This window comes from Meriones unguiculatus, chromosome X (genome assembly GCF_030254825.1).
Source record: "Meriones unguiculatus strain TT.TT164.6M chromosome X, Bangor_MerUng_6.1, whole genome shotgun sequence".
Lineage (NCBI taxonomy): Eukaryota > Metazoa > Chordata > Mammalia > Rodentia > Muridae > Meriones > Meriones unguiculatus.
In genome coordinates this window covers 92005058-92032007 of record NC_083369.1, presented here as the reverse complement: position 1 = coordinate 92032007, position 26950 = coordinate 92005058, and the positions used below count along the sequence as shown (strand labels likewise).

The 26950-nt window shown below is 38.0% G+C and overlaps 1 protein-coding gene across 1 annotated transcript in view; it reads right to left on the bottom strand.

The window, feature by feature from the left end:
* Nucleotides 1-26950, bottom strand: part of Sytl5 (synaptotagmin like 5) — a 329523-nt gene that overhangs the window by 113824 nt on the left and 188749 nt on the right. The window contains exon 4 of the mRNA XM_060374394.1: nucleotides 14789-15265. Within this exon, the coding sequence (XP_060230377.1) occupies nucleotides 14789-14907 (119 nt within the window). The 5' untranslated portion in view covers nucleotides 14908-15265. The remainder of the gene's footprint in view (nucleotides 1-14788; nucleotides 15266-26950) is intronic.

Here is a 26950-nt window from a genome sequence, read left to right as displayed (position 1 = left end):
ACCATCTGTTACCTTCTTAGTCACCTGTCTCATCCTTTGAATATTTTCACACTATTATCTCCCTTCTATAGTTAATAGAATACTTGCCAAAACATACCAGCTCCTAAAATTTGGAATTTGTAAACATTACAGTATTTAGAATTGTTTGTGTTCTAATGACAGAGCAAAAGAATTTGAAATTGAGTAGGTGGGTAAGTGGAGAGGATATGGGAGGAGTTGGTAAAGGGGAAACCATAATCTGAATACAATGTATTACATATATATTTTCAATAAAAATCTTATAAATTAAAAAAGGAAAAAGCATTTTCAAGTATAGTAAAATAAAAAATCTTGAGATTGGGAGTTTGTCCTGGATTATCCAGGTAAACCAATTTAATCACAAGCCTACATTCAATAATGACGTAGAAAAAGATATTATATGGATTCATGAGAGCAAGGCATGCAAGGGAGAAGCCACTGTGATCAAAGAGGTAGAAACTGAGGAAATGTGACCACAGTCAGTGCAGAATAAAGGAGTTTGGAGACAAGGTAGACTGAAGATATTCTAGAAGAAGTAATGGTATGCCAACACTTTGATTTTGACCCAGTGATAGTTACTTTGGATATCTGGTTTCTAGAGGAGTGAACAAAATTTACCTTGCATAAAGCCACAGGGTTTGTGATAATCCCATATACTAGACAGCAGGTATAAATGTGCCCTCCTATGAGCCTAATTTTCTTGGAGACTATACCATCTTTGGGTATAATAAGTACAACTCACTGGGTTCTCAGGTTTTGGGCTTGTTCATCTTTGACTTCATTCACATTATTCTTGTGAATAATACACTGTCACAGATAAGCCTTTGGACTTAGCTCTAGAAAGGACATTATGTTAAATCATGAACTCAAACAAATTACGTTCTCAGAACTAGATATTTTTTCCAAGCTCATTTACTCAACACTCTATCACATCCTCATATCAATCATATCCACCAGTCCTCCTCTTAGCCTACTTCCCCTTGGATCCCAAACTAAAGAAACCTTGCTTGTACTATTTATCTCCTGCCCTTTAGACCTAGAGTCAAAAAACTACCTCGTGGCACATACATGTATATCAAATAGATCGAAAGGATAAGCAATAATCATTATATGCCATCAACCCCTATGAAGAAGCAGTCATAATAAATGAAAAAGAAAGACTTTGACCCATCATCAAATGCAAAAGGGAGTGATGCAGAGCTCATCTCTGCCCATTCAATATCAACAAGCCCAGATCCTCAGAAGGAAATAGCAGGGAGGAAAGGAAACAGAAGAATAAAGGGGAGAGAAAATTCCACATTGCATAAGTTTTTGTGAGGAGATATAGACATATTTCTTGTTACAGATAGGGTACCAGCCAAAATGAACTTTTCAACTTTAGTGAAACTTGATCAACCAGAAATTACTTGAGACTACCTAATGGAGCGCAGGTGAGTGGTCATCAATAAGAGCAAGGACAACATATGGGAAGCTACCTACTAAAATTCTCTCTTTCTCTTTCTCTTTCCCTTTCTCTCTCTCTCTCTCTCTCTCTCTCTCTCTCACACACACACACACACACACACACATACACACACAGAGAGAGAGAGAGAGAGAGAGAGAGAGAGAGAGAGAGAGAGAGAAACACACATAGTTGTATACATATCTTTAGGATGCCTGGGATTTATACATATCTTCCCACAGAGATGCCCAGAGGACTTTGTTCCATAATATCTATCACTGGTTTTTGTCCTGTGGTTCGTTATAGTAGATTGAACTACTTATACATTTAGAGGTATAAGAAAAAGAAATAGAACTAGAGAATAAATATTTTAAAGGAAAAGCATGTCTGAGCCAGTCAATACATTACTTCAAGTAAGGCTGCATTAAACTGGGCCAACCAACCATATAGTTTCAGTTAAGATTCTGAAAGTATGTGTGTTTTGTTTCCCTACTTCCCTTTAAAAGTAATTCTAATTTGTTCTACATGGGATAATCTGTGCCATTGAACAATAGCCATTTAAAATATTTCTCATATGATTTTGATCTTCCGCTTAAAATTTCTCAGTGGTTACTCTTTATACTTTGAGTGACATACACTCCCTCTTCCTATGGCCAATACCAGGGGTTCTCAGCCTTCCTAATGCTGTGACCCTATAATACAGTTCCTCATGTTGTGGTGTGCCCCAAACATAAAATTATTTTTGATACTACCTCATAACTAATTTTGCAACTGTTGTAAATTGTAATGTAAACATCTATCTTTTCCTATGGTGTTAGTTGACCCTTGTGAAAAGGTCATTTGATCCTCCCAAAGGGGTCATGACTTATAAACTGAGAACCACTGTCCTATGCAAGTTGTCTAATGTGGTCCCTGTTGTTTCTTCCTTTCTCTAGTCATCTCCTTTCTAGTCACCATATCCTGACAACAAAATGCTACTTCAGGTTTAATGAATGAAGAAACTTCTTTCCTAGCCCTCAGGGCCTCTGTACATATTGTTTCTTTCACTGAGCATGCCTTTCCTCTATGCCCCTGTATATAACACTTTTCACGAATATTTCCCATTTTTCCTATGAACAAGTCACAATTGAGCATCCTTGCTGTCATGTAGTTTGCATAGGCTCATGAAATGTGTTAGGTGATTACACATAAAAGCTTTAAAATCAAGGACATCATTTGTATCTTTTTAGAGAGAAAGCAATGTCTAAACGGTGTCTGATCTACAACTCTGAGCTGTGATCTGAGGATGCTTTGAAGTAGCATCCCCAGCCCACCTAGGCATGAATATGTAGTAAGATTTTGTTTTTGCTGTTATTGCAACATAACTTAGCCTATATTCACTAAAGATCATTCAGTCTAATTTTCAACATGGTTGACTGGTCATATTTTTAAAATATTTATTTGTGTTTTATGTGAATGGTATTTTGGCTGTATGTATTTCTATGACCACATGCATGCAATGCCAATAGAGGCAGGAAAGGGTGTCAAATCCTCCAGAGCTAGTCATAGACAGTTGTAAGTTGCCATGTGCGTTCTGGGAATTGAAAACCTGTCCTCTGGAAGAGCAGCCAGTGCTCTTAACTGCTGAGCCATCTCAACAACATTTGATAGGTTATCTAGAATATATTGTGGCCAGGCCATGGAGCAGAGTAGGACCAGGCGTTTCAGGTACAAGTCCTGAGACAATCCCAATTTAGGTAGATCTCACAGTAGACTTCCAAGAGGTGACTAGGGATCAACTTTAGACCCAGAAGCACCCATCTTCCCAGCTTTTGCCAGACTCCCAAGAATATAGAAGTGGCATTCCACTCAATACTCAGGGATCAGATGGTTTGGTGGGGGGAACCTCTGATAAGATATCTCTAAAGGCTCCCCTAGAACAAACTGTTCTGGATAGACTGGCTCTGGTGTGGCCACAGTCATCACTATAAGTCCAAAAGGGTCCTGGACCTCAGAAAATTAAGCAGCAGCTGGGGACAGGTTACTCAAAGAGTCCAAAGTTCCATCAGGCAGAAAGAAAAATAGGAACAGAGAAGAGGCCCCCAAGAGGCCAAAGACTTGGACCACCAGGCTGGGGACTCAGCTCTTCCTGGGTTTTAGCACCAAGATGACAAGTTATCTCCACCAATGAAACAAGCTAACCCAAGTCAGAGTAAAAGTATAAAAAGGTCAAGTTTATTTGAGAACTGGGTCTCCTTGGCAAGTTCACCAGCTTCAGGGGACAAAACCAGAGGAAGTCGTACCCAGACTATGGGGGCAGGATTTTTATATGGATCATAGATGAAACAAATTGATGTGTCTGTCACATACTGGACTTTGACTCAGATATGGCCATCTGGGAGAGTGGCTTAAGTGGCTGGCTTCTTCAGGTGAGGGGTGTTAGGACAGCTATCAGGGATGCCAGAAATATGGAACTAGGCCTAGGAGACTTTCCTTAGAGGGAAGAGAGAGAGAGAGAGAGAGAGAGAGAGAGAGAGAGAGAGAGAGAGAGAGAATGGGATTTACCAGATCCTGTCAGGGAGGGGGCCAAACAAACAGCACTCTTATCTTTTTTTTTTTCACTTTTGGTTTACTGTTGCTTCTCCAGAGATACTGTATCTGACTACCAAATCTACAGTAGGTTTCTTTCTTATTTTTTTCTATACTTACCCAGAATAGTATGGGTAAAACTTGGCACATCTTTCAAATTTAATCCTTATTTGACTGCATTTACTGTTTTAATATTTGCCTTCCAATGTTTCCAAAGTGATTTTAGGATTGCAAAAGAATGAGACTATATACATAGAAATAAGATTAAATCTTTTATATAGTATAGTACATTTCAACATGTAACTCATTACCTGGCATATAATAAATATAATTTGTTGGACTCAATAAAAGACAGCAAAAAAGAAAGGAAAGGAAGGCGAAAGAGAAGAGGAGAGGGGAGGGATGAGAAAAAAAAGAAAGGAAGAAGTCTGAATGGCCTAGCCATAACTATAACAAATTATCACCAGGAATTCCAGTTAACCTTTCTTAGTTTCAGTTACTCCAAGTTGAAAATAAAAATCTTAATTTCTTTCCCATTCCTTTCTTGTCTTCCTTAACCTCATTTTAAATACTTTTTATTTAGAAAGAAAAGATATTTTGGTTCAACAAAATATTAACAATTCTAACCACTACCCTACTGTTTTGAGATAAGTTTTCATTATTTATCACAGTCTGGCCTTGTGCTTGTTGTTGCCCTATCTGAGCCTCCTAAATGCTTATTAAAGGTGTGTGCCACCATATTCTGTGTCTATTTGTTTATATCTAAAGGAAGCAAAGAGGACTGGGGACTATAGCTCATCTGCAGGCAGAGTAATTGCCTACTTAGCATATGGAAGACTCTAGATTCAATCCCAACATCTTAAGAAAAAAAAATGTTGTGACCAATCTTAGTCACAGTCTGGACACAAGAACAGAAACTGTTAGCACTTTCTACTCTTTCTAAATGCTTCTCAGGAACATGGTCTTCTTTCAGATTTTAGCCTCTGCCTGTCCTATCATCTCTCATTTTTATTTTATTAATTTCTGCTTGAACTTTTTGTAGATATTTGTTTTCTTATACCCTAATAAGAAAACTAGATCTTTTTTAAGTGAAATAGCTGACACTTTATACGCTTTCAGCTAATGATACTCTGCTATGCTTGCAGGCAGAAGTGCAGGCAGAAGCTTTAACTGTCATCTGAGATGCTTCATCCAGCAGCTGATGGAAACACTTGCAGAGACCCATAGCCAAACATTAGGCTGAACCCTTAGAGTTCTGTGGGAGAGTGTAAGGAAAGGTGGAGGGGGCCAGAGGGGTCAAGGATAACACAAGAACACTTACTTAACCAACTAACTTGGGCCCAGTGAGTATTATAGAGACTGAACCACAAACCAAAGAGCATGTATGGACTAAACATAGGTCCCCTACACACAGGTAGCAGATTTGCAGCTTTGCCAACATGTGGGTCCTTAAACAATGGGAATAGGGGATGTCTCTGACTGTCTTGCCTGCCTCTGGATACCATTACCCTAGCTGGGCTGCCTTGTCTGGCCTCAGTGGGAGAGGATGTGCTCAGTCCTGGTGTGACTCATCTGAAATCAAAAGATGAAGGTTCAAGATGCTGGAATATTAAAAGTCAAGAACTCCAGACTCCTGCTGTAATAAACAATGCAGCAGAGATGCCACTCAACCCAGAATTTTACATTAGTAAAGAGATATGAAATTTTTCCACATTGTTTAGATAATTATCATAATATATCTCTCATTTAGTAGCCAAATATTTTTTTCCCAGCAAATCCAATAAAAACTCAGTATAAGCACTTGCACTAAAGGTGCCTTTCGGATTTGCTTCATCCTCTGTTACAGCACCTTCAAATTCAAGCAAACTAAATTCCATCTAGAGCTAAGTTATCACAGTCCATTAAGACAGCAAAGGGATACCACATGAATCAACAAACCTGTTCTCCTAGGTGCTCACTGAAACTAAACTGACAGAGAGACTGTATGGGTCTAATCTAGACTTTCAGTATATATGTTATTGTTGTGTGGCATGGTGTTTTTGTGGGACTCCTAACAGGTGGAGCAAGAGTTGTTCATGATAATTTTGCTTACTTTTTGGGGCCCTTTGGGACCCTTTTCCTCCTATTGGGTTGCTGCATTCAACCTTAATATAAGCGAATGTGCCTATTCTTACTGCAACTGAATATGCCATGTTTGGTTGATATCCCTGGGAGACTTGTCATTTTCTGAAGGGAAAATAAAGAGGAATGGGTAGGAAGAGAGGAGGTGAGGAGATAAGGAAGATAGAGGGGGAGAGGGAAAACTGAGGTCGGATATTAAATTAATTAAAAATAAATCGAAACTGATGAAACTGATTAAATGCATGACAAACCATTAACAAGAGAAGAATCACAGAAATCATATATACAAGCAGGATAATATGGCAGCAGCCTGATGATGGTGGCTCTTAACACTCCTTCCTTTGTTAACATTCATAGGCAGTGCCATCTACTCTAGAACTATTTCATATCTGCTTGAAGAAAATTCACTGTAAATGGTATCTCTTTCCTGTACTGTGAACATAAAAATATTACCCTTTATAGCCATGAAGTCTTACCAACATGGCTGCCTAAACATGAGCTGAACAAGGACAACACCAGTAAGTAAGCCAAGGTGAAGAGGGAAAGCTTAAGAGGCCCGAACCTTATACAAAGAACTAGAGGCAACTGAGTAAGGCTGAGAGAAATAGTCTTCCTCAGGGAAGAGCACACCAATTAGTTATCCAATGCAAAATGGTCAGTCCTGAAAACATATATGCAAATAACATATAAACAGAGATTTTATTTAGAATGTACTTGTATATAAATATACATTTATGCATGTAACAAAAACAGTGAAAAAGAAGCATGAATTTGAAAAAGAGCAAGGTGGGATATGTGGGAGAGTATGGAGGGAAGAAAGGGAAGGGAGAAACAATGTAAGTTATATTATAATCTCAAAAAATATTCTAAAACAATTAGTCTTGTTGGGTTAGAAGGTATGGCTCAGTGGTAGAGTGCTTGCTTACCGCACACGAGGCCCTAGGTTTCATCACCAGTACAACAAAAGAAAAGAAGCCATGTATGTGTGTTTGTGTGTGTGTGTGTGTGTGTGTGTGTGTGTACAGTTATACTACTATTTTGCTTCGGTAGCAGCTTCTGTGTGTAAGATAGATTACTAAACACTGCTATGTGTAGCCATAATAATGACATGTACTCTTCCTGATAGTGTAGCCATAATAATGACATGTACTCTTCTTGATAGGTCAGGCTATTAACATTTGACAACCCATAGGAAAGGCATAATTCCCATTTTATAGGCAAGAAAGCAGAAAGGCAGCTTGCCTGTGGTCAGGATTCAGAACCAGAATTTGCTATTTAAAGCAAATAAGCAAACTACCCTCTTCCCTTACACTAGTCACCTCTTACAGGCTCAGTGATACTAAATTGCTTGTGCTCAGAAAGGACACTGTATTTGTGAATGCAGTGTTTTTCCTACTTGTGTAAAGCCATGATGAGCACACTCAAAGCTAAGCCACAATAAACAAGAAAGCTTTCTTCCGCCAGCCTAGTTCCACTATACAGCATCTGTTCAGGTTGACTCTTGTCACAAAGTGTCTCATGACAAATATCCCCTACACAGCCGCATTTTAACAAACACCACTCTCATTTTAAGAAATTCCATAGAGATTGTGATTAGTTTTTAGATTAAAAACTACTAAAAAAAAAATCATCTGCTGAGAATTTTGGGAAAAGGTTGAACCTGGATTTGAACCAAAATAAAAGTCTGTTTTATAGAAGTACTACAGAACAGGGTTGCAGTGGTTCCTGTCCATATCAGGAAGTCTTTGTGAATTATGCCAATCTTGGGTTTAGAGGTTGCCTTGAGAAAAAGGGGTCAATCTGAAATTCACACATCTATACATGACATGAAGTAATTGCTAGCAGCATAACGCTTAGCTTCTAGTAATATACTAGGAGGTTCCACAAAATTATGAGAAAAGCTAGACAAGTGGCACAAGCTAGAATCATTTGAGAAGTCTCTCAATTAAGAAAAGGCCTCTATTAAAATTCACCTGTAAGCAAATTCATAGTGAATTATCTTCATTAGTGATTGATATGGGAGAGCCATTCCATTGTGGATGGTACCCACCTGGGAAGGTGGTGCTGGGGTGTATAAGAAAGTAAACTGAGCAAACCTTGAATAATAATTCAGTAAGCAGCATCCATCCATGGCCTCCATTTCAGTTCTTGCCTCTAGGTTCCTGATCTGAAACCTGATAGAATGACTTGAGAATTGCAAGACAAAATAAACCCTCCCTCTACCAAATGGCTTTGATCACTGTGTTTTATCACAGCAATAGAAACTCTAAGACAGCCGGAACCACATCTCACTCACCTACAAATAAGTAAAAGAGTAATAGGGAAATAAATAAAACCACAGAAAAATTCATGGAAGACTGTAACTAATACCCTATCACCACAAAAAAAGAACCCTGAGAATCATTATGGACATCCGAGGTACTCATATGTGTACTCATATATACATTTTAATAGCAAAAAGTACTCATATATACATTTTAATAACAAAAAGTAAAATAGCAAATATTGTCTGTCCTGGTGAAGCTTTGTCAAATTTCCCTCTTCCAGATGTTCGTTAACATGTCACCTTTGTTGGATGACCCCCCCTTCTCTGTCTCGTTTTCTCTAGGACTTCATGGTTTACTGGTTTGAAAACATAGATCACTTGCACACAAACCTTTGGCTCAATGTCTCCTTTTGGCAATCCCAATTTAAGTCTTTCACTAAATCATATAACAAGGATAACTCATTACAATTCTAAAGAAACAAGAAATCAATCAGTACTATCTGGCATTTTGCTGTTTATCAATTCTTGTCTGATATTATGCAGTGAAGTGAGTTCATGTGTAATTAGCAAACCAAATCTTCCACTTCAAAATATCTGAAACAACCATTGTCTTCTATCTTGACCCTCAGAGGAATAAGGATGCTTTTTCCAAAGGGTAGTATCTTTCCTGAGCATCACAACAGCAAAACATCATATTGCTAACAGGATAAATTACTTAGAAAACAGAGACAGGGAAAAAATAAGTACAGCGACAGGTAGAAAATGACATTTCTTTAAGAAACAACAAAGGACAAAATAGTGGACTTTAAAAGATGGTTGCTATGACAAATGGAAGAATAGAACTGACTTGATGGAAAGAAATTGGGCATTTATGAAAAAAAAAAACATCAAAATGCTTTAAAGAGAACACAGTGCCCTTGAAAATGTCTTTTAAAGCACTTCTGCTGCTAGGTACAAGCACATACCAGTGGGTTTCAATTTTATTTTTTGCAGGCATTTATTACAAGTACATTTCTGAAATGTCTCTAAATTGAATTTGTGCAAATGTGGGTTATTTAACTGTGGCAAGGAAGGAGAATATGGACAGCAAAGGTTTTCAGTACTTAATTGCCAAATTTTAATCTTAAAAAAGATAATTATGTAGATTCATATTTTCATAGATAAGATGTTACAAAAAAACAATTTTGTGCATTTTCTTGGTCATTGGCAGAAGTATATGGTGTAGGAAAAGTCAAGCTACCATTTAATTGAAACTCACTAAAGATTAATGAGTGGCTTAAATGTGCTATTTAAAGCTCATATGTGCTCTGGGAAAACTATCATTGGTAATCAAATCTAGATTCTATAACAGAAAGATAAGATGTTCATCTTGAATAATAACCAAAACCAATCTATGAGATGGATGATCCTGTTGATATCAAATGGCTATTTACTTGAAATTTAAAATATGAAATGTGACATTTAATAACAAAAAATGACTTATATTATTAATGGAAATAAAATGTCTGCCTTCCCAATAATACAAATGATTTATATTTTCTTATGAACTGACCACTATTGGAGGTAAGGGGAGAAAATATTTTTCAATGCCCATCCTTAGCTCCAACATTCAGTAACCATGTTCTAGATAACATGGAATTTATAATATTATCTATACAATTTACAGGAAAAAGAGGATAGCAGTGTCTTGCTTATCAGCACAGGCTTTCTGCTACCTAGAGATCTGTCCTCAACATCAATTCTCCTCAAAGACAATACATTAAAAAATAAAACTCAACAGACACAGTTATGTTAATACCAGCACTCAGAGAGGCAGAGGCAGGCAAATCTCTGTGAGGTCAAGGCCAGCCTGGTCAACAAAGTGAGTCAAGGACAGCCAAGGCAACACAGAGAAACCCTGTCTCCAAAAAACAGGGGGGTGGGAGAACATTAAATGCACATACATGGAAAAGACAGATATATCTAGTATATAACTTTAAAATAATAATCTAAATTATAAGTAAAATAGTATCCTATACATCTCTACACAGAGATATGCACAAATACATACACATATAAGTACAGAAAAGCAGTAATCTTATTTATGACTATAGTGACAATATTTCAAACAAATAGTTCAAGCATGCATAAGTGCATTTAGCAGCCCAATGCCTGACATGTCTCCAAATATCTCTTGAGGAAGATTCTGTAAAATTAAATTTAATATATATGCATACATACATACATATATAGTTCATATATGGAGTTCAACATGGAGTCCAACTGAAATTAGACACAATATATGTAAACACGCATATATACTATGTTATACATAATTTAATATACAATTGATAATTTATTTATGATATAATATGATAATTTAAAATATAGTAATATTAGTAAGTTTTTTTTCATTTTTATTAATTGCAGTTTCTTCACTTTGTATCCCACCTGTAGTACCCTCCCTCTTCCCCTTCCAATCCCACCCTCTCTCCCTTTTCACCACCCATGCCTCTGCCCCAGTCCACTGATAGGGGAGGTCTTTCCCCCCTTCTATCTGACCCTAGTCTATCAATTCTCATCAGGAGTGGCTCCATTGTCTTCCTCTGTGGTCTGATAAGGCTGCACCCCCTGAGGGGAAGGTGATCAAAGAGCAGGCCACTGCGTTCATGTTAGAGACAGTGCCTGTTCCCTTACTAGACAACCCGCTTGGAGACTGAGCTGACATGGGCTACATCTGTGCAGGGGTTCTAGGTTATCTCCATGAATGGTCTTGGTTGTAGTATCATTCTCAGAAAATATCCCTGTGTCCAGATTTTTTGGTTCTGTTCCTCTCCTTGTAGAGCTCTTGTCCCCTCCAGGTATTTCTATCTCCCCCTTCTTTCATAAGATTCCCTGCACTCTGCCCAAAGTTTGGTTATGGATCTCAGCATCTGCCTTGACACACTCCTAGGTAGAGTCTTTCAGAGCCCCTCTGTGGTGGGCTCCTGTCCTGTTTCCTGCTTTCTTCCTCTTCCAATGTCCATCCCGTTTGCCTTTCTGAAAGAGGACTGAGCATCTTACCCAGGCTCCTCCTTCTTGCTTAGCTTCTTTAGGTGTACAGATTTTAGTATGTTTATCCTATATTATATGTCTAATATCCACTTATAAGTGAGTATATACCATGTGTGTCTTTCTGCTTTTGGGATACCTCACTCAGGATGATCTTTTCAAGATCCCACCATTTGCCTGCAAATTCATGATTTCCTTGTTTTTATTTGTTGAGTAGTATTCCATTGTGTAAATGAACTACAATTTCTGTATCCATTCCTCAGCTGAGGGGCATCTTGGTTGTTTTCAGCTTCTGGTTGTTACAACTAAAGCTGCTATGAACATTGTTGAGCAAATGTCTTTGTTGTATACTTGACCATCTTTTTGATATATGCCTAGGAGTGGTATAGTTGGATCTTGAGGTAGCACTATTCCTAATTGTCTGAGAAAGCACCTGATTGATTTCCAAAGTGGTTGTATAAGTTTACATTTCTACTAGAAATGGAAGAGGGTTCCCTTTATTCCACATCCTCTCCAGCATGTATTGTCACTTGAATTTTTTATCATAGACATTCTGATGGGTATAAGGTGGAAATTCAGGGTCGTTTTGATTTACATTTCCCTGATGACTAAGGACACTGAGTATTTCTTTAAGTGTTTCTCTGGCATTTGATATTCTTCTATTGAGAATTCTGTGTTTAGCTCTGTACCCCATTTTTTTAATTGCATTACTCAATTTGTTGCTCTTTAACTTCTTGAGTTCTTTATATATTCTGGATATTAGCCCTCTCTCAGATGTAGGGTTGGTGATGATCCTTTCCCAGTCTATAGGCTGTCATTTTGTTCTGACGACAGCGTCCTTTGCTTTACAGAAGCTTCTGGTAGGAGAACTTTTTCATTATTCTGTGGAGCTCATTAAGAGTTAGAGTTCCACTAAGCTAGTATATTCACAGTGGAATTTCGTATTTTTATTTAAGTTTCTGTGTTTGTCTAGTGTGCATATGTGCATGTGAGTGTTGGTGCCCAAGGAGGTCAGAGATGTTAGATCTACGTGACGCTAGAGTCACTTGCAGTTGAGAACCGCCCCCCCCCCAATATGGGTGCAGGAAGTGGAACTTAGGTCCTCTACCCAAATATTTCCCATTCTGAACTCCTGAGCCTTTTTCTTGGATTTCTGTCAATGTTTTAAAAAACTATTAGGATTAAAATTTATTAGGATTAAAATAAAATGTTTACCAATCTACCAATCTACAAATCCAGTCCAATACTTCTCTGATATTTATGTGGAGACAGTGAGTCTGCAAGCTTTTGAGAAGATCAAACTAATTTCATGTTTTGTGGTAGAGTGATAAGAGTTGGAGAGGGGAAAAGCCTTGCAGATTAAACATTTATAGAATATTAAAAGGAATTTTATTCTTTGCATTTATGGGTCTACTTGGCATCCAGATTGAATGTATTATTCTGAAAGCACACGAAATTCATTTGAACCAAATGTTTACCTCATTTGCTTCTCCCTAATCTTCTTCCTTCTTTCTCTGACCACAGTACTGAAATTTAATTTCATTTCATTCTTTCAGAATAAACTACTTAAAGGTAAACTATAAGGTGGAGGGCAGTTTATTGGCTGGGATGTATGCACTATTACTGTACTAAGGTCAGGCTTGCTTAGTGGCCCATTTCAGTGGAACTAGGCAGGAAGAACAAAACAAGAAACTTGTGTCTTAGTTTTTCAGTCTTTACACAAAGAGGATCAACTTAAAGGTTTTTTTTGTTTATTTTTAATGTTTGATCAAAGTCATAGTAACTTCAGATAACGGCATACAGCTGACAGGTCAGAACTGTCAGTAAATGCCAGGCTAAAGAAATGTTTTCTGTTCTGTTCTAATGTTTTGATGGGGAGTGGTAAGGCCATAGGTGTGTTATCAACAGGTCATCAAAATATCTATAGTTATCACACAAGTATCTGTTGGGGAATGTTTCCAAGCATGGCATGGGCACTGTTTCACTCACAAGCTGTAGACAGCTTTTATCATCAATTGGAGACCTGAACAAGATTGGTATCATTTATTTTCTGTCATAGAGATGGGGAGGGGTTAACAAAGTACTGCTCATCGCTGAGAATTTATAAACAGTTAACAGTAGCTAGAGGAGAGAGCTCGTGAGGCCACCCCACGTTCCAGAATATATAGTCAGTTGAAGGGTGCTGTGGGAGGAGGTGAATTCACAGCAGTGCTATGAGGAATAATGTCATCATTACTGTTTTATTGATGTACCATCTAAATTAGAGAAGTTGGGTGCAGTGGTAGCCAGTTTTTCTGTTAGTGGAACAAAAATACCCAAGATGATAAAATTACAAAGAAAGATTTGAAGATTTGTTTGAGCTCAAAGGGGTTTCATGCAGTGGTTGCTTGGTCCTGTTTTTTGGAAATTGTAGCAATATAACATATTCCAACAAAAGCATGTAGCAAAGGATGCCTATACCTCATTGGTAGTCAGCCACCTCATGCCTGACACCTCCTGATGGCCAGAAATCAAGAAACCAGTGTCCAATAATATCTTTCAGTTTCATGCTTTTGATGACTCAAAACGTCTAGGTTCCACTCCCTCCCAACAGTGGTACCAGCTTGGATCAATGTCCTTAACACATGGAGCATTGGGGGATACTCTAGATTCATCAGGTTAGAATGGATGAAGTCAATCTATGGGTTTATATGTTTGAAAACATGTTTCCCAGATGGTGGCATTGCTCTGAGAGTTTTTGGAAGCTTTCTAGGCACAGGCTTAACTGTTGAATGTAGGGTCTCACAGGTAGAAGTTGAGAATTATACAGCACCTTGGCTTCTAGTCTAGATTTCTGATTTCTGGGTTGCTGAGATAATGTACCACCTACATTCCTACCACCATGGACAAAAATGCTCCAGTCATCATCTTTTCTTCACCATGGTGAATGAATGATAGCCTCTGAACTATAAGCCAAGCTAAGTTCTTTCCCCTTTTATTGTTTGTAAGGTTACAGCAATGGAAAAATAACTGACAACATAGCAAGTTGCTCAAATAGCACAGAAGCCATTCCAGAGTGGGTACCCCAATGTGGGGAATCTTTCTTCTTAGCCACTACATTTGCTACTAGCAAATGACTGCTCTCATATCATCAGCATCCTATTATTAGCTCATTTCCATCCTCTTTAGCTAAATGGCACAGTTACAAAGATATTTTCAAATATTTGGGCTACTTCTGGAAAGTCATAAAGTCTCTGATCGGTATGACCAGTGTCATACTGATGTCACTTTCAAATTTCCTATGAAAATCATTGCAAACAAGTAGAAAGTGGTTAAAGAAGGGCAAAGCAATAAACATGCATTACCTTATTCTCTTGTCTTCTACTTTTTTCAAATATTCATCTCTCTTTAAGACTCCCAGGATCATTTCCTTCTCATGATCTAATAAAAATGATAGATTGATGAACTCCGAGTTCTTAGACATGGTATTTCAGCAGCAGCTCTGTGTGGCAGCACATGAATTGTCCAGAAGGTAAATAGATATTTAGTATTGTTAAGGTTCCCTCTAGCCAACCTAGTGTCCCAGCTGTTCAGCTTAAAGGGTTTTTACAAGGTCTCTGCAGATTTGCTGACAAATGTTGGGTAGTCTTTCATATTACAGAGATATGTCTTATTGAGATTACAATCCATGAACATCATTCTTGTTTGAATTGAAAAATAATTCTCTCCAGATGCTGTGCTCTACCATCTGTAGCTAAGACTCACTAATGATGCTGAACTTTGATCTCTCAGAAAGCTTCAGAAATGGAATCAATTCCTCTGGGCACAGAATGTAGAAAACCCTGAAAATGGGGGGAAAAAGAAAGGTGAAGAAAAATTAATTAGGCCATGTCACACAAAGCACTTGTTCAACTAATTTTTGAAATATTAGTGTACTTACCTCAAACACAACTTTCAAATTAGTAAAAAATACACGGGCTGTGCTGTATATATTGTGTGTGCATGCATGTGTGTGTGTGTGTGTGTGTGTGTGTGTGTGTGTGTGTGTTTAGTATTATTCCAAGTTCTATATGATCACTGGAAGTGTTGGAATATATCCTTTTCAGATAGAAGGAACAGCCATGCTGAAAACAGATGAAGTTAGACTACTCCTCTTCACAACATAAATTCATCATGCCCTAGATCATATCCTTTACCTTAGTTTTGTACCTGGATTCTCTATGTATAACCCCTTAAGAATTATATTCTTAAGTTGTTTGCCAGATTTCGGAATTGCTACCATCATAAGATACTGTCCCTCAGGTTCCCTTCATACCTATGAACTCCAAACTATGTAGTTTCCTTGGCTTTTGCCAGGCTTCTGGACATAATTAAATATCTGGTCAAAGGCTACTATGGCACAGCCTATCCATGAGGTCAAACGAACTAAAAAATATTGGTTGATTCAAAAGAATCAGATCTTTTCCAGAGCCACTTTAACTTTTCAAAGCTATGATGTGTTTGTTGTATTCAGTGTGCACCAAACAGAACTTTGCTATAACGACTCCAAGTTGAAACTGTTTCTAAAGACCAAGAAGTAGCTCCATTTGAGGAAATTTCCCATGTCTCTCCAGACTGGATTTATTTGAGGTCTTTTACCAACCTGCAAAGACCATTAGACTGTGGATTAGGAATGAACATGAAGCAGCAAGGGCAAGGGCAAGAGAGTCCCTACAGAAAAGGCAATACTTGGCATTTTCTACCAGTGTCAGCTGCTGTTTCCCCAGATAAAGTACACAATTTGTTTTTCCACCCTTGTGTGTCTCATCTGGTTTTAAGCTGAAAAGGAAAAAAATAAATTGGAAACTCAGTGACTGAATACATCATCCTCATAGTTCAGGTTCACTTGCAACTTTATGCTTAAAATGTCAGTATGTTCTAAGTGCATATTTTACAGAATGTAATATTTTTAAAATAGTCAAGTGGTTGGAAATGGTGGAATTAAACCAATAGTTATGCATATCTTGACCTGCAGATGCAAGTTTGCACTTTCAGAATCTAGGAGTTTGTCCTGTGAGTGAACAAAGTAAGAGAAGGCTGACAAGTGGGTACATGCTTGCTGCCAAGCTGGATGATCTGAGTTTGGTCCCCAGGATCTACATGGTGGAAGGAATGAACTGACTCCAGTGAGGTGACCTCTACATGTCAACGTTGCCTGCACCCACCTACCCACTCGCCAAATAAATAAATGCATATAAAATGGGTAAAGGAAAGGAAGTAAACCATGAAAAAGACAGGAAAGAGGAGGATTTAAAGAATTTAGCAGAAACAACATTGGATTGATGGAACTTAATTAACGGTAAGATCCTTTTGCCTGTACTAATAAATTAGTACCTGGGTTGATGTATAAATGATGACCAACGAGATCATAAGTAGTCAAAACTTATCAAGGAAGTCAGGATATTTCCTCTAGAAGGTGGGACTGGACTGTGATTATAATTTAGTAAGACAGAATGCTACTGAAGATCCTGGAGAAACACAGGGTAGAAAAAAGAAAATGATGACCCTGGGCATAAATAAAGGAGACTACAGGAGATAGGTACCCCTCCTGTCAGGAAAACACATGGCCTCTAAGTAGGAATAACTTGCTACCGGAAACACACGTTCCATGTTCAGTGATGGCACCTCTGTCTAGCAAATTTTCATATCATAAATCACTATAATAATACACATAATTCCCCATACTCAAATTTAATTTTCTTCTAGATCCTTCTTATATTAAGCACCATTCCCATAGAGTTCTCCCTTTGGGAGTGAATGTTCTATATGAAGAGCCCTCTGTACTTGGTTTCATTTGGAACCAGATCTCATCCATGTGTTCATTGTGTGCTAGCTAAGTTGCATTTCTGAGCATTTGCACTGAGGACTGAACAGGGGTTCAATTAGTTTACCTAACTATATGTCAACATGTGAAAACCTTCTTCAACTAAATTATAGCTCTGCTTTTAGAATCCTTTACCACCAATGCCCTTTAACGAAGAAAAAAAAAATATAAACTGACTTATTTATTCTCATCTTTTTTGTTGAACACACAATGAACACTAGTCAGATTAAGAGGGATAAATTTGATTTACTTTATTCCTACTTCTTTATGTAAATAGAGCTCTCGGTTTACACTCTTCAATTGTAGATTCCTCCCTGTGTGGTTAATAGCCTGAAAGAACTGAGCTAAGCTCTTCAGCCTTCTCAATGCTGATATAATAAGTGTTTGTCATAACATCCTGTCTATCAACTTTCTGTTGATATTTCAAGAGCAGCATTCTCAGAATATTCTGCAACTGCTAAAACTGAATAACAAATAACCCTCACAATTCTATCATGAAAGAAAGCATAAATTTTCAGATGATGAACTGGTAACTTTACCAAGAATAACTAGTTACTAACGTGATGCAGTATATCGTCTGAGACTACACTTATCTTCTAAACCCCTACATTTAACTGCTTCTATGTGCCTCCATGCAAAAAATGTGGATCACAAAATGTTTATTAGATAGACTATGTTATTTTCCCAAGTTCTTTAGTCTAATAAACCATATGATTGAGGCTGGGAATATAACTTAGTAGCAGAGTCCTTGTCTACCATATGAAAGGCCATGGCTTCACTCTATGTTACTGCAACAACAGCAACAACCAACAAGAAAAACGTGACCTCCGGAGGTTCCTACATATTTAAACCAGGTGTAGTGATGCAAATCTATAACTACAGAATTAGAGAGGCTGGAACAGGAGAATGTGAATTTGGGGGAGCCTAGGCTACACAGTGAAATCATATCTTTTTTAAAAAAGGAATGAAATAGCCAAGTGGTGGTAGCATATGCCTTTAATTCCAGCACCCAGAGGCAAGTGGGTCTCTGTGTATTTGAGGCCAACCTGGTTTACAGAGAAAGTTCCAGGACAGCCAGGACTACACAGAGAAACTCTGTCTCAAAACAACAACAACAACAAAAACAAACAAAAACTCTGGAAACAAAGTTACGTCAACTTAACAATGTTTTTCACTCTTAGAACATATCAGAGACTAGCTCTCTTTGGGAAAACAAAGTTGACCTTTTTTGTTATCTTGGCATAAGATATTTTAATATTATTAAGGAGAAGACGATTTCTTTCTTTAAAATATTTGTCAGAAGAATACCAAAATAATAAATTCAAGAAAAGCCTTAAAATAAAAATAGAAGATGCAGTTATATTATAACATTATTATCAATGGTGGAAATCTTGAAAGTTTACATTTACAAATATTACAACGTCATTGTAATATTTTTAAATGAGGTGAATAAAATATATTAACATATTAATAGTTGGAAATCAGAAGACTAAGGCTAGGGATGTAGCTCAGTACTAAAGTGCTTACTCATCCATCATTCACAAGAACCTAGGTTACATCCCAATATTGGAAACAACAAACAAAAAGAAAACTAGGAAGATAATTATGATTTTAGATACCTATATAATTTATACAATACAACTGATATGTAAATAGTGACATATAATGATGCAGATGACAAATGGTAATGCAGATGACAAATAATAATATTGAACTTGGATTGTCCAGGGTTAGGGAAGGAATGAAAATATACTTATTTACATATTCACTATTTTGGACATATTCATATAACAATATATTATTTGTTATATAAGCCTTTGAAGATGTCATAAAATTTCTCAAATTAAGAGCAAAAGAAGAAAACCACAAATAACTTTAAAATTTTATCCAAGAAGAATCCAGGTGACAGTGCTAGCAATAAGGAAATGGGGATGTGCTGGTGTGAGTTTCAGAAATATTAGGAATTATGTGATTTCCCAGTACCAGTACACCACAGTCTTCCGTCTCCATTTTTATTCCTCCAAATAGGATTCCCCACAAATGGAAATTTGTACAATTCTCATTTTCATTCTGGAAACTATCATGTGCTCTCCAATACTTGCCCTTGCACTCAGGGCTCATAATAATTTAGGTTCATCCAACTTTAGGTATAAGGCCTTTTATTTATTGATAGGCTGTTGACCACTTACAGTTCTTTGACTATTACTAATAATTCTACTCTTTTTTTCCATTTTCACACTGTCAACTGACACAGTTCTAAAATTAAGTCAATAACAGTCCCTCAGCAACTAACTCAAGATAACTGATAAACATTTGCTCTTTTTGGGAGGGTGTGATTACATTTTTATTTTTTACATTAATTACATTTTATTTGCATTGTATCCCAGCTGTAGCCCCCTCCATCATTCCCTCCCAATCCCACCTTCCCTCCCTCATCTCTTCCCTTACCCCTATCCAAGTCCACTGATAGGGGAGGTCCTTCTCCCTTTCCATTTGACCCTAATTTATCAGGTCTCATCAGGACTGGCTCCAAAGTCCTCCTCTGTGGCTTAGCAAGGATGCTCCTCCCTCGGGGCGGGGAGGTCAAAGAGCCAGCCACTTAGTTCATGTTTGCTCTTAAACGTTGGCTCTTACACCAGCACCTCTGAGTCAATAACTGTCCCATGCATCATGGGCACTAGGCTCAGACCTTGAGCACACTTCTCCTCCTTGCTCATTCTTTCATATTGCAAAGATAAAATGCTGCACCTTGATCATGCTGGTTAAGTGCTCTAGTATTCTGATATATACCCTAACCATCATTCCCTTTACTTTTAAAAGTCTGACTTGCTTAATATAGGTTGCAAGCCTTTCACAATTTAGTCTTTGACTACCTCTCTCTCATATATCTTTTTTTTCTAGCCACGTTATTTTATTCCTTTAAAGAAGCCACAACTATCTTTTTGTTTGTTTTCTTTTGGTGAGTCAAAGACACAGAAGAAGAAGTAGCACTAGTTGGGATAAGAAAGGAGATCAGTGGTAGTGGGAAGAAGACAACAAAAGATGAGAGACAATAAATATGACAAAAATATATCCAAAATATGCTCAAATATAGAACAAGGACATCTGCTAAACCATGTTCATAGCTGCTTTATTCGTAATAGCCAGAATATAGAAACAACCCAGATGTCCTTCAGTTGAGGAATGGATACAGAAACTGTGGTACATTTACACAATGGAATATTACACAGCAACTAAAAAGCAAGGAAATCATGAAATTTGCAGGCAAATGGTGGGAACTGGAAAATATCATCCTGAGTGAGGCATCCCAGAAGCAGAAAGACATACACGGTATATATTCACTTATAAGTGGATATTAGACATAATATAAGATAATCATGCTAAAATCTGTACACCTAAAAAAGCTGAACAAGAAGGAGGACCCTGGGTAAGATGATCAATCCTCTTTCAGAAAGGCAAACAGGATAGACATAGGAAGAAAATGAAATCAAGGAACAAGACAGGAGCCTGCCACAGAGGGCCTCTGAAAAACTCTACCCAGCAGTGTATCAAAACAGATGCTGAGACTCATAGCCAATCTTTGGGCAGAGTGCAGGGAATCTTATGAAAGAAGGAGATAGAAAGACCTGGAAATGTCTGAAGCTCCACAAGGAAAACAACTGAACTAAAAAATCTGGGCCAAGGGGTGTTTTCTGAGACTAATACTCAAAACAAGGACTATTGATGGAGATAACTAGAACCCCTACACAGATGTAGTCTGTGGCAGCTCAGTCTCCAATTGGGTTCCCTAGTAAGCAGAACATAGGCTTTCTCTCATATGAACTCAGTGGCTGGCTCTTTGATCACCTCCCCCTGAGGTGGGGTGGGGGCAGCCTTACCAGGCCACAGAGGAAGACTATGAAAGACAGTCCTGATGAGACCTGATAAGCTAGGGTCAGATGGAAGGGGAGGAAGTTCTCCTCTATCAGTGGACTGGGGAAGGGGCATGGAAGGAGGGGGGGAGGGAGGGACAGAGGGCAGAATTGGGAGTGGATGAGGGTGGGGGCTATAGCTGGGATACAAAGTGAATAAATTGTAATAAATAAAAATTATATTAAAATGAATTACAAAGAAAGAAATATCATCATTAAATCCATTACTGTATAGAATTAATATATGCTAATAGAAATGTGAAAAGGATGTCATGACCTTTCTTGCTTTTGGCTCTTCGTACTTGCCTGCTTAGGAGTGCTTACTAAAGATGCATATTGAAATCCCCAGAACATTACCTTACATAGCAAAAGAAGATTTGTAAATGGGATTAAATCAAAGAGTTTTAGGTGGTAAGATTAGTGTAGATTGTGTAGTAGACTCTTTATAACCTCCAACATCATCAGAAAGGGATCTACAGCTGGATGTGATGGTATAAACATGTAATTACAGCATTAAATATACTGATGCAGGTGTATCACAAGTTCAAGGCCAGCCTGCACAACTTAGTGAGAATCTGAAAATGTAATGAAACTCATTACCATCTATGCAAAATTTTAAACTAATGAAATAAAATTTTTAAATAATCATATCTGGGACTAATCAACTATGTAAGGAGATATAAGACACCAGAAAAAAAGTCATCTGGTTGGTCAAAATTAAAAATGTTTAATCTTCTACTGGATATAGTTCAGTAATAAAGCACTTGCCCAGCATATGCTAAGCTACTGGTTTTATCACTGGTATCACAAATAAAAGAAGAGGAACAAACATATTAAAATCAGAAAAATAGTTGTGACAGGACCAAAATTGAACTGATGGGCTTTGAATAACTTCATGAATGAGAAGAAATATAAGAAATATTAAAAAGTTCTGGAAAGACAGGGCAGTGGTGGCTTATACCTGTAAGCCCAGCACTCGGGGAGGCAAAGGTATGTGGAGCTACAACCTGTTCTACAGAGAGTTCAGGACAGCCAGTGCTACACAGAGAATCCCTATTAGAAAAACAACAACAAAAAAGTTCTGGCAAAATGTCCTAAATAAACAATGGAATATGGTACTTCATTTTGAAAAAAGATAATTGTTTATGTCAAACCCACTGCAGTGGGTTGTACTAAAACTGCTTAGAGTGACCCCCTTACATGGATGCACCATCACTTTCACATGGTATTCTAAACCCTGAAGAAAAGCCTCTTCGGTTTTACCTCACATTAATTGGCTCACAGAAAACTAACGCATTTGTCTAAAGGAAAATTAAGAACTGGATCTAGTCTCTCTCTCTCTTTCTCTCTCTCTCTCACACACACAAACCTGTCATTCTAGGCATCAGGAGGCTAAGACAGAAGGAACACAATTTTAAGATATTTCTGGGCAATTTAGTAAGAGTCTTTTAAAATAAAAGGCACACTATATTTTAATCATATTCTTTCCAACTCACGAACATCTTCCTAGATTCTTCCTCCACCCAAGTTTACGTTCTTTCTCTTAAAAATAAAAAATAAACAAAAAGCACACACACAAAAACAAAACAAAACAAAACTTGGAGTCCATTTTGTGTTCGTCACTTGAAGCCTGCCCTGCTGTGTCATTATAATACTCAGTGTTACTTCATTGAAGAAAACTAATTTTTCCCTCTTCCACCAATCATCAGTTTCGGAGAACCTGATTCTCTCCACTGAGATTTTTGTCTGTCTTAAACATGCATTGGTCTAGTGTGCTGTCACAGTCTCTGTGGATTCCCATATTCATCAGCCCTGTTCTGTCAGAAAATGCTGCTACTTGGGAGAGGGTAAAGCTATTATATTGTATGAAATTTTAAATATAATAATATTAAGTAAAAAGAGGTATATATCTGGGAGTATAATTCAGTGGTAGAAAAATTGCAGCAGGTATGAGGTCTAATATCCAGAATTGGATCAAAAGCAAAAGCAAAACAAAACAAAACAAAATCCAAGTAGTGGAGGTGTAAATCTAAGAAGACAAGAAGAAGAAATCTGGAAAGAAAACCTGCCTACAAGGAAGACTTCCTACTTATTGTTTTACTGTAACGTCTTTGCTAATATAAAATACCTTTATACTCTTGAGTCCCCCAAAGAAGGGCATCAGGGACTTAAGTCCCCTATATTTTCTCCAGAGCCAGTCAGTAATTAATCTGTTTATTCCACCAACTTCTATGTCCTGGCATTTCCCTAGGATACAAAACTTCAGTGCTAGTGATACCATACAATATGTAGTTAAGAAAGCAGTCATCCAAATTTCTTGGAAACATTCCATTAGCTCAAAATATAATGTGTACCCTTGCTCCTTCTTGGTTCAGTTAACTGTTGGTCAGCAACCAAGTTACCCAAATCACAGTGGCTCAAAATAAAATGAATCAATAAGTTTTAGTTTTGTGTGTTTGAAAGTGTTTGATGGGACACTATACATTTGTGTCTCTCAAGGCTTTTTGTCAGATGGCAACTGAGGTTACAGTCATTTAAAATGACTGCAGATTAAGAGTAAGCTATTCTTTTTAGCTCTTGATTGGAATGGAGAAGATGAATCTGTACCATGATTCTCCAATTATTGTTATTACAGAATCAATAAGATTGTAAGATCTTTTAATCAGACAAAAAAGTTAGCAAGGTTTAAAACACTCCTATTAAGAGGTATCAATAGAAGCCTTTGACAAAATCCAACATCCATTCATGTTTAAAGTATTGGAGAGATCAGGGATACAAGGCACATATCTCAACATAGTAAAGGCGATATACAGCAAGCCTATAGCCAACATCAAACTGAATGGAGAGAAACTTAAAGCAACCCACTGAAATCAGGGACAAGACAAGGCTGCCCACTCTCCACATCTCTTCAACATAGTGTTGGAAGTCCTTGCTAGAGCAATAAGACAGTTGAAGGAGATCAAGGGGATACAAATTGGAAAGGAAGAAGTCAAATTATCACTATTTGCAGATGATATGATAGTATACATGAGTGACCCCAAAAACTCTACCAGGGAACTCCTACAGCTGATAAACACCTTCAGCAAAGTGGCAGGATACAAAATTAACTCAAAAAAATCAGTAGCCCTCCTGTATACAAAAGACAAAAGGGCTGAGAAAGAAATTAAGGAAACAACACCCTTCACAATAGCCACAAATGACATAAGGTACCTCGGAGTAACCCTAACCAAGGAATTCAAAGACTTGTATGAAAAAAATTTCAAATCTCTGAAGAAAGAATTAGAAGAAGATATGAGAAGATGGAAAGATCTCCCATGCTCATGGCTTGGTAGGATTAACATAGTAAAAATGGCCATCTTACCAAAAGCAATCTACAGATTCAATGCAATGCCCATCAAATTACCAACACAATTCTTTACAGACCTGGAAAGAAAAATTCTCAACTTCATATGGAATAACAAGAAACCCAGAATTGCTAAAACAATCCTCTACGATAAAAGATCTTCTGGAGGTATCTCCATCCCTGATCTTAAGTTGTACTATAGAGCAACAGTTTTAAAAACTGCATGGTACTGGCATAGAAACAGAATGGTGGATCAATGGAACCGAACAGAGGACCCAGAAATAAACCCACACACTTATGGACACCTGATCTTTGACAAAGACGCCAAAACCATACAATGGAAAAAAGATAGCATCTTCAACAAATGGTGCTGGTCTAACTGGATGTCTACATGTAGAAAAATGAAAATAGATCCATACTTGTCACCCTGCACAAAACTGAAGTCCAAGTGGATCAAAGATCTCAACATAAAACCAGACACATTAAATCGGCTTGAAAAAAAAGTGGGAAATAACCTAGAACTCATTGGTACAGGGGAAAACTTCCTGAACAGAACACCAACAGCACAGGCTCTAAGAGCAACAACCAATAAATGGGACCTCATGAAACTGAAAAGCTTCTGCAAAGCAAAGGACACCGTCATCAAAACAAAGCGACTGCCTACAGATTGGGAAAGAATCTTCACCAACCCTTTATCTGAGAGAGGACTCATATCCAGTATATATAAAGAACTAAAGAAGCTGAAAAGCAGCAAACCAAGTAATCCACTTAAAAAATGGGGAACAGAGCTAAACAGAGAATTCTCTGTAGAGGAATACCGAATGGCAGAGAAGCACTTAAAGAAATGCTCAACCTCACTAGCCATTAGGGAAATGCAAATCAAAACAACCCTGAGATTTCACCTTACACCCATGAGAATGGCCAAGATCAAAAACTCAAGTGACAACACATGCTGGAGAGGTTGTGGAGAAAGGGGAACCCTTCTCCACTGCTGGTGGGAATGTAAACTTGTACAACCACTCTGGAAATCAATCTGGCGCTTTCTCAGACAACTAGGAATAGCGCTTCCTCAAGATCCAGCCATACCACTACTGGGCATATATCCAAAAGAGGCTCAAGTACACAAAAAGGACATTTGCTCAACCATGTTTGTAGCAGCTTTATTTGTAATAGCCAGAAGCTGGAAACAACCCAGATTCCCCTCAACTGAAGAATGGATGCAGAAATTGTGGTACATCTACACAATGGAATATTACTCAGCAATGAAAAATAAGGAAATCAAGAAATTTGCAGGTAAATGGTGGGATCTGGAAAGGATCATCCTGAGTGAGTTGTCCCAGAAGCAAAAAGACACACATGGTATATACTCACTCATATAGACATACAACATAGGACAAACCCACTAAAACCTGTGCATCTAAAGAAACTAAGCAAGAGAGAGGACCCTAACTAAAACGTCCAATCCCCATCCAGAAAGGCAAAGAGGATGGACATCAGAAGAAGAAGAAAACAGGAAACAACCTAGGAACCTACCACAGAGGGCCTCTGAAAGCCTCTGCCCTTCAGACTATCAAAGCAGATGCTGAGCCGGATGGGCAACTGTTGGGCAGGTGAACGTAATTTTAGGTAAGAACTGGGAAATAGTAAGAGCTGGAGAGGACAGGGTCTCCACAAGGAGAGCAACAGAACAAGAAAATTTGAACATAGGGAACTTCCCAGAGACTCATACTCCAACCAAGGACTATTCATGGAGATAACCTAGAACCCCTGCACAGATGTAGCCCAGGGCAGTTCAGAGTCCAATTGGGTTACATAGTAATGTGAAGAGGGACTGCCTCTGACATAATCTGACTGGCCTGCTCTTTGATCACCTCCCTCTGGGGGGGGAGCAGCCTTACCAGGCCACAGTAGAGGACAATACAGCCACTTTTGATGTGAACTGACAGACTAAGATCAGAAAGGAGAGGAGAACCTCCCCTATTAGTGGACTTGGGGAGTGGCATGCAAGCAGAGGGAGGAGGGAGGGTGGGATTGGGAGGAGAGGAGGGAGGGGCTTATGGGGGGATGCAGAATGAATAAAGTGTAATTGATGAAAAATTTAAGAAAAAAGGGAAAAAAATAATTTAAAAACCTTAAATGACTTTCAAAATTGGAGGAAAACATGGAGTTAGTCAATTGGCTTGGAGCACGTCTCGCCCCTGGGGGCAATGGTCTCCTGAACCTACTCAGACCTCGGACACCACCACTGCTAGTTCTAGAACTGACGCAGGATGTTCCAACAAGGGGTTAAGGCTCCTCATAATATTTCCTATAAGCCCACACCTGTTTGTCTATATCCCCCATTTTTATTCATTATTAGCCAGATAGAGCCAAGTAATTGTGGTAATGATACTTGCTTTTTTGCCCAATG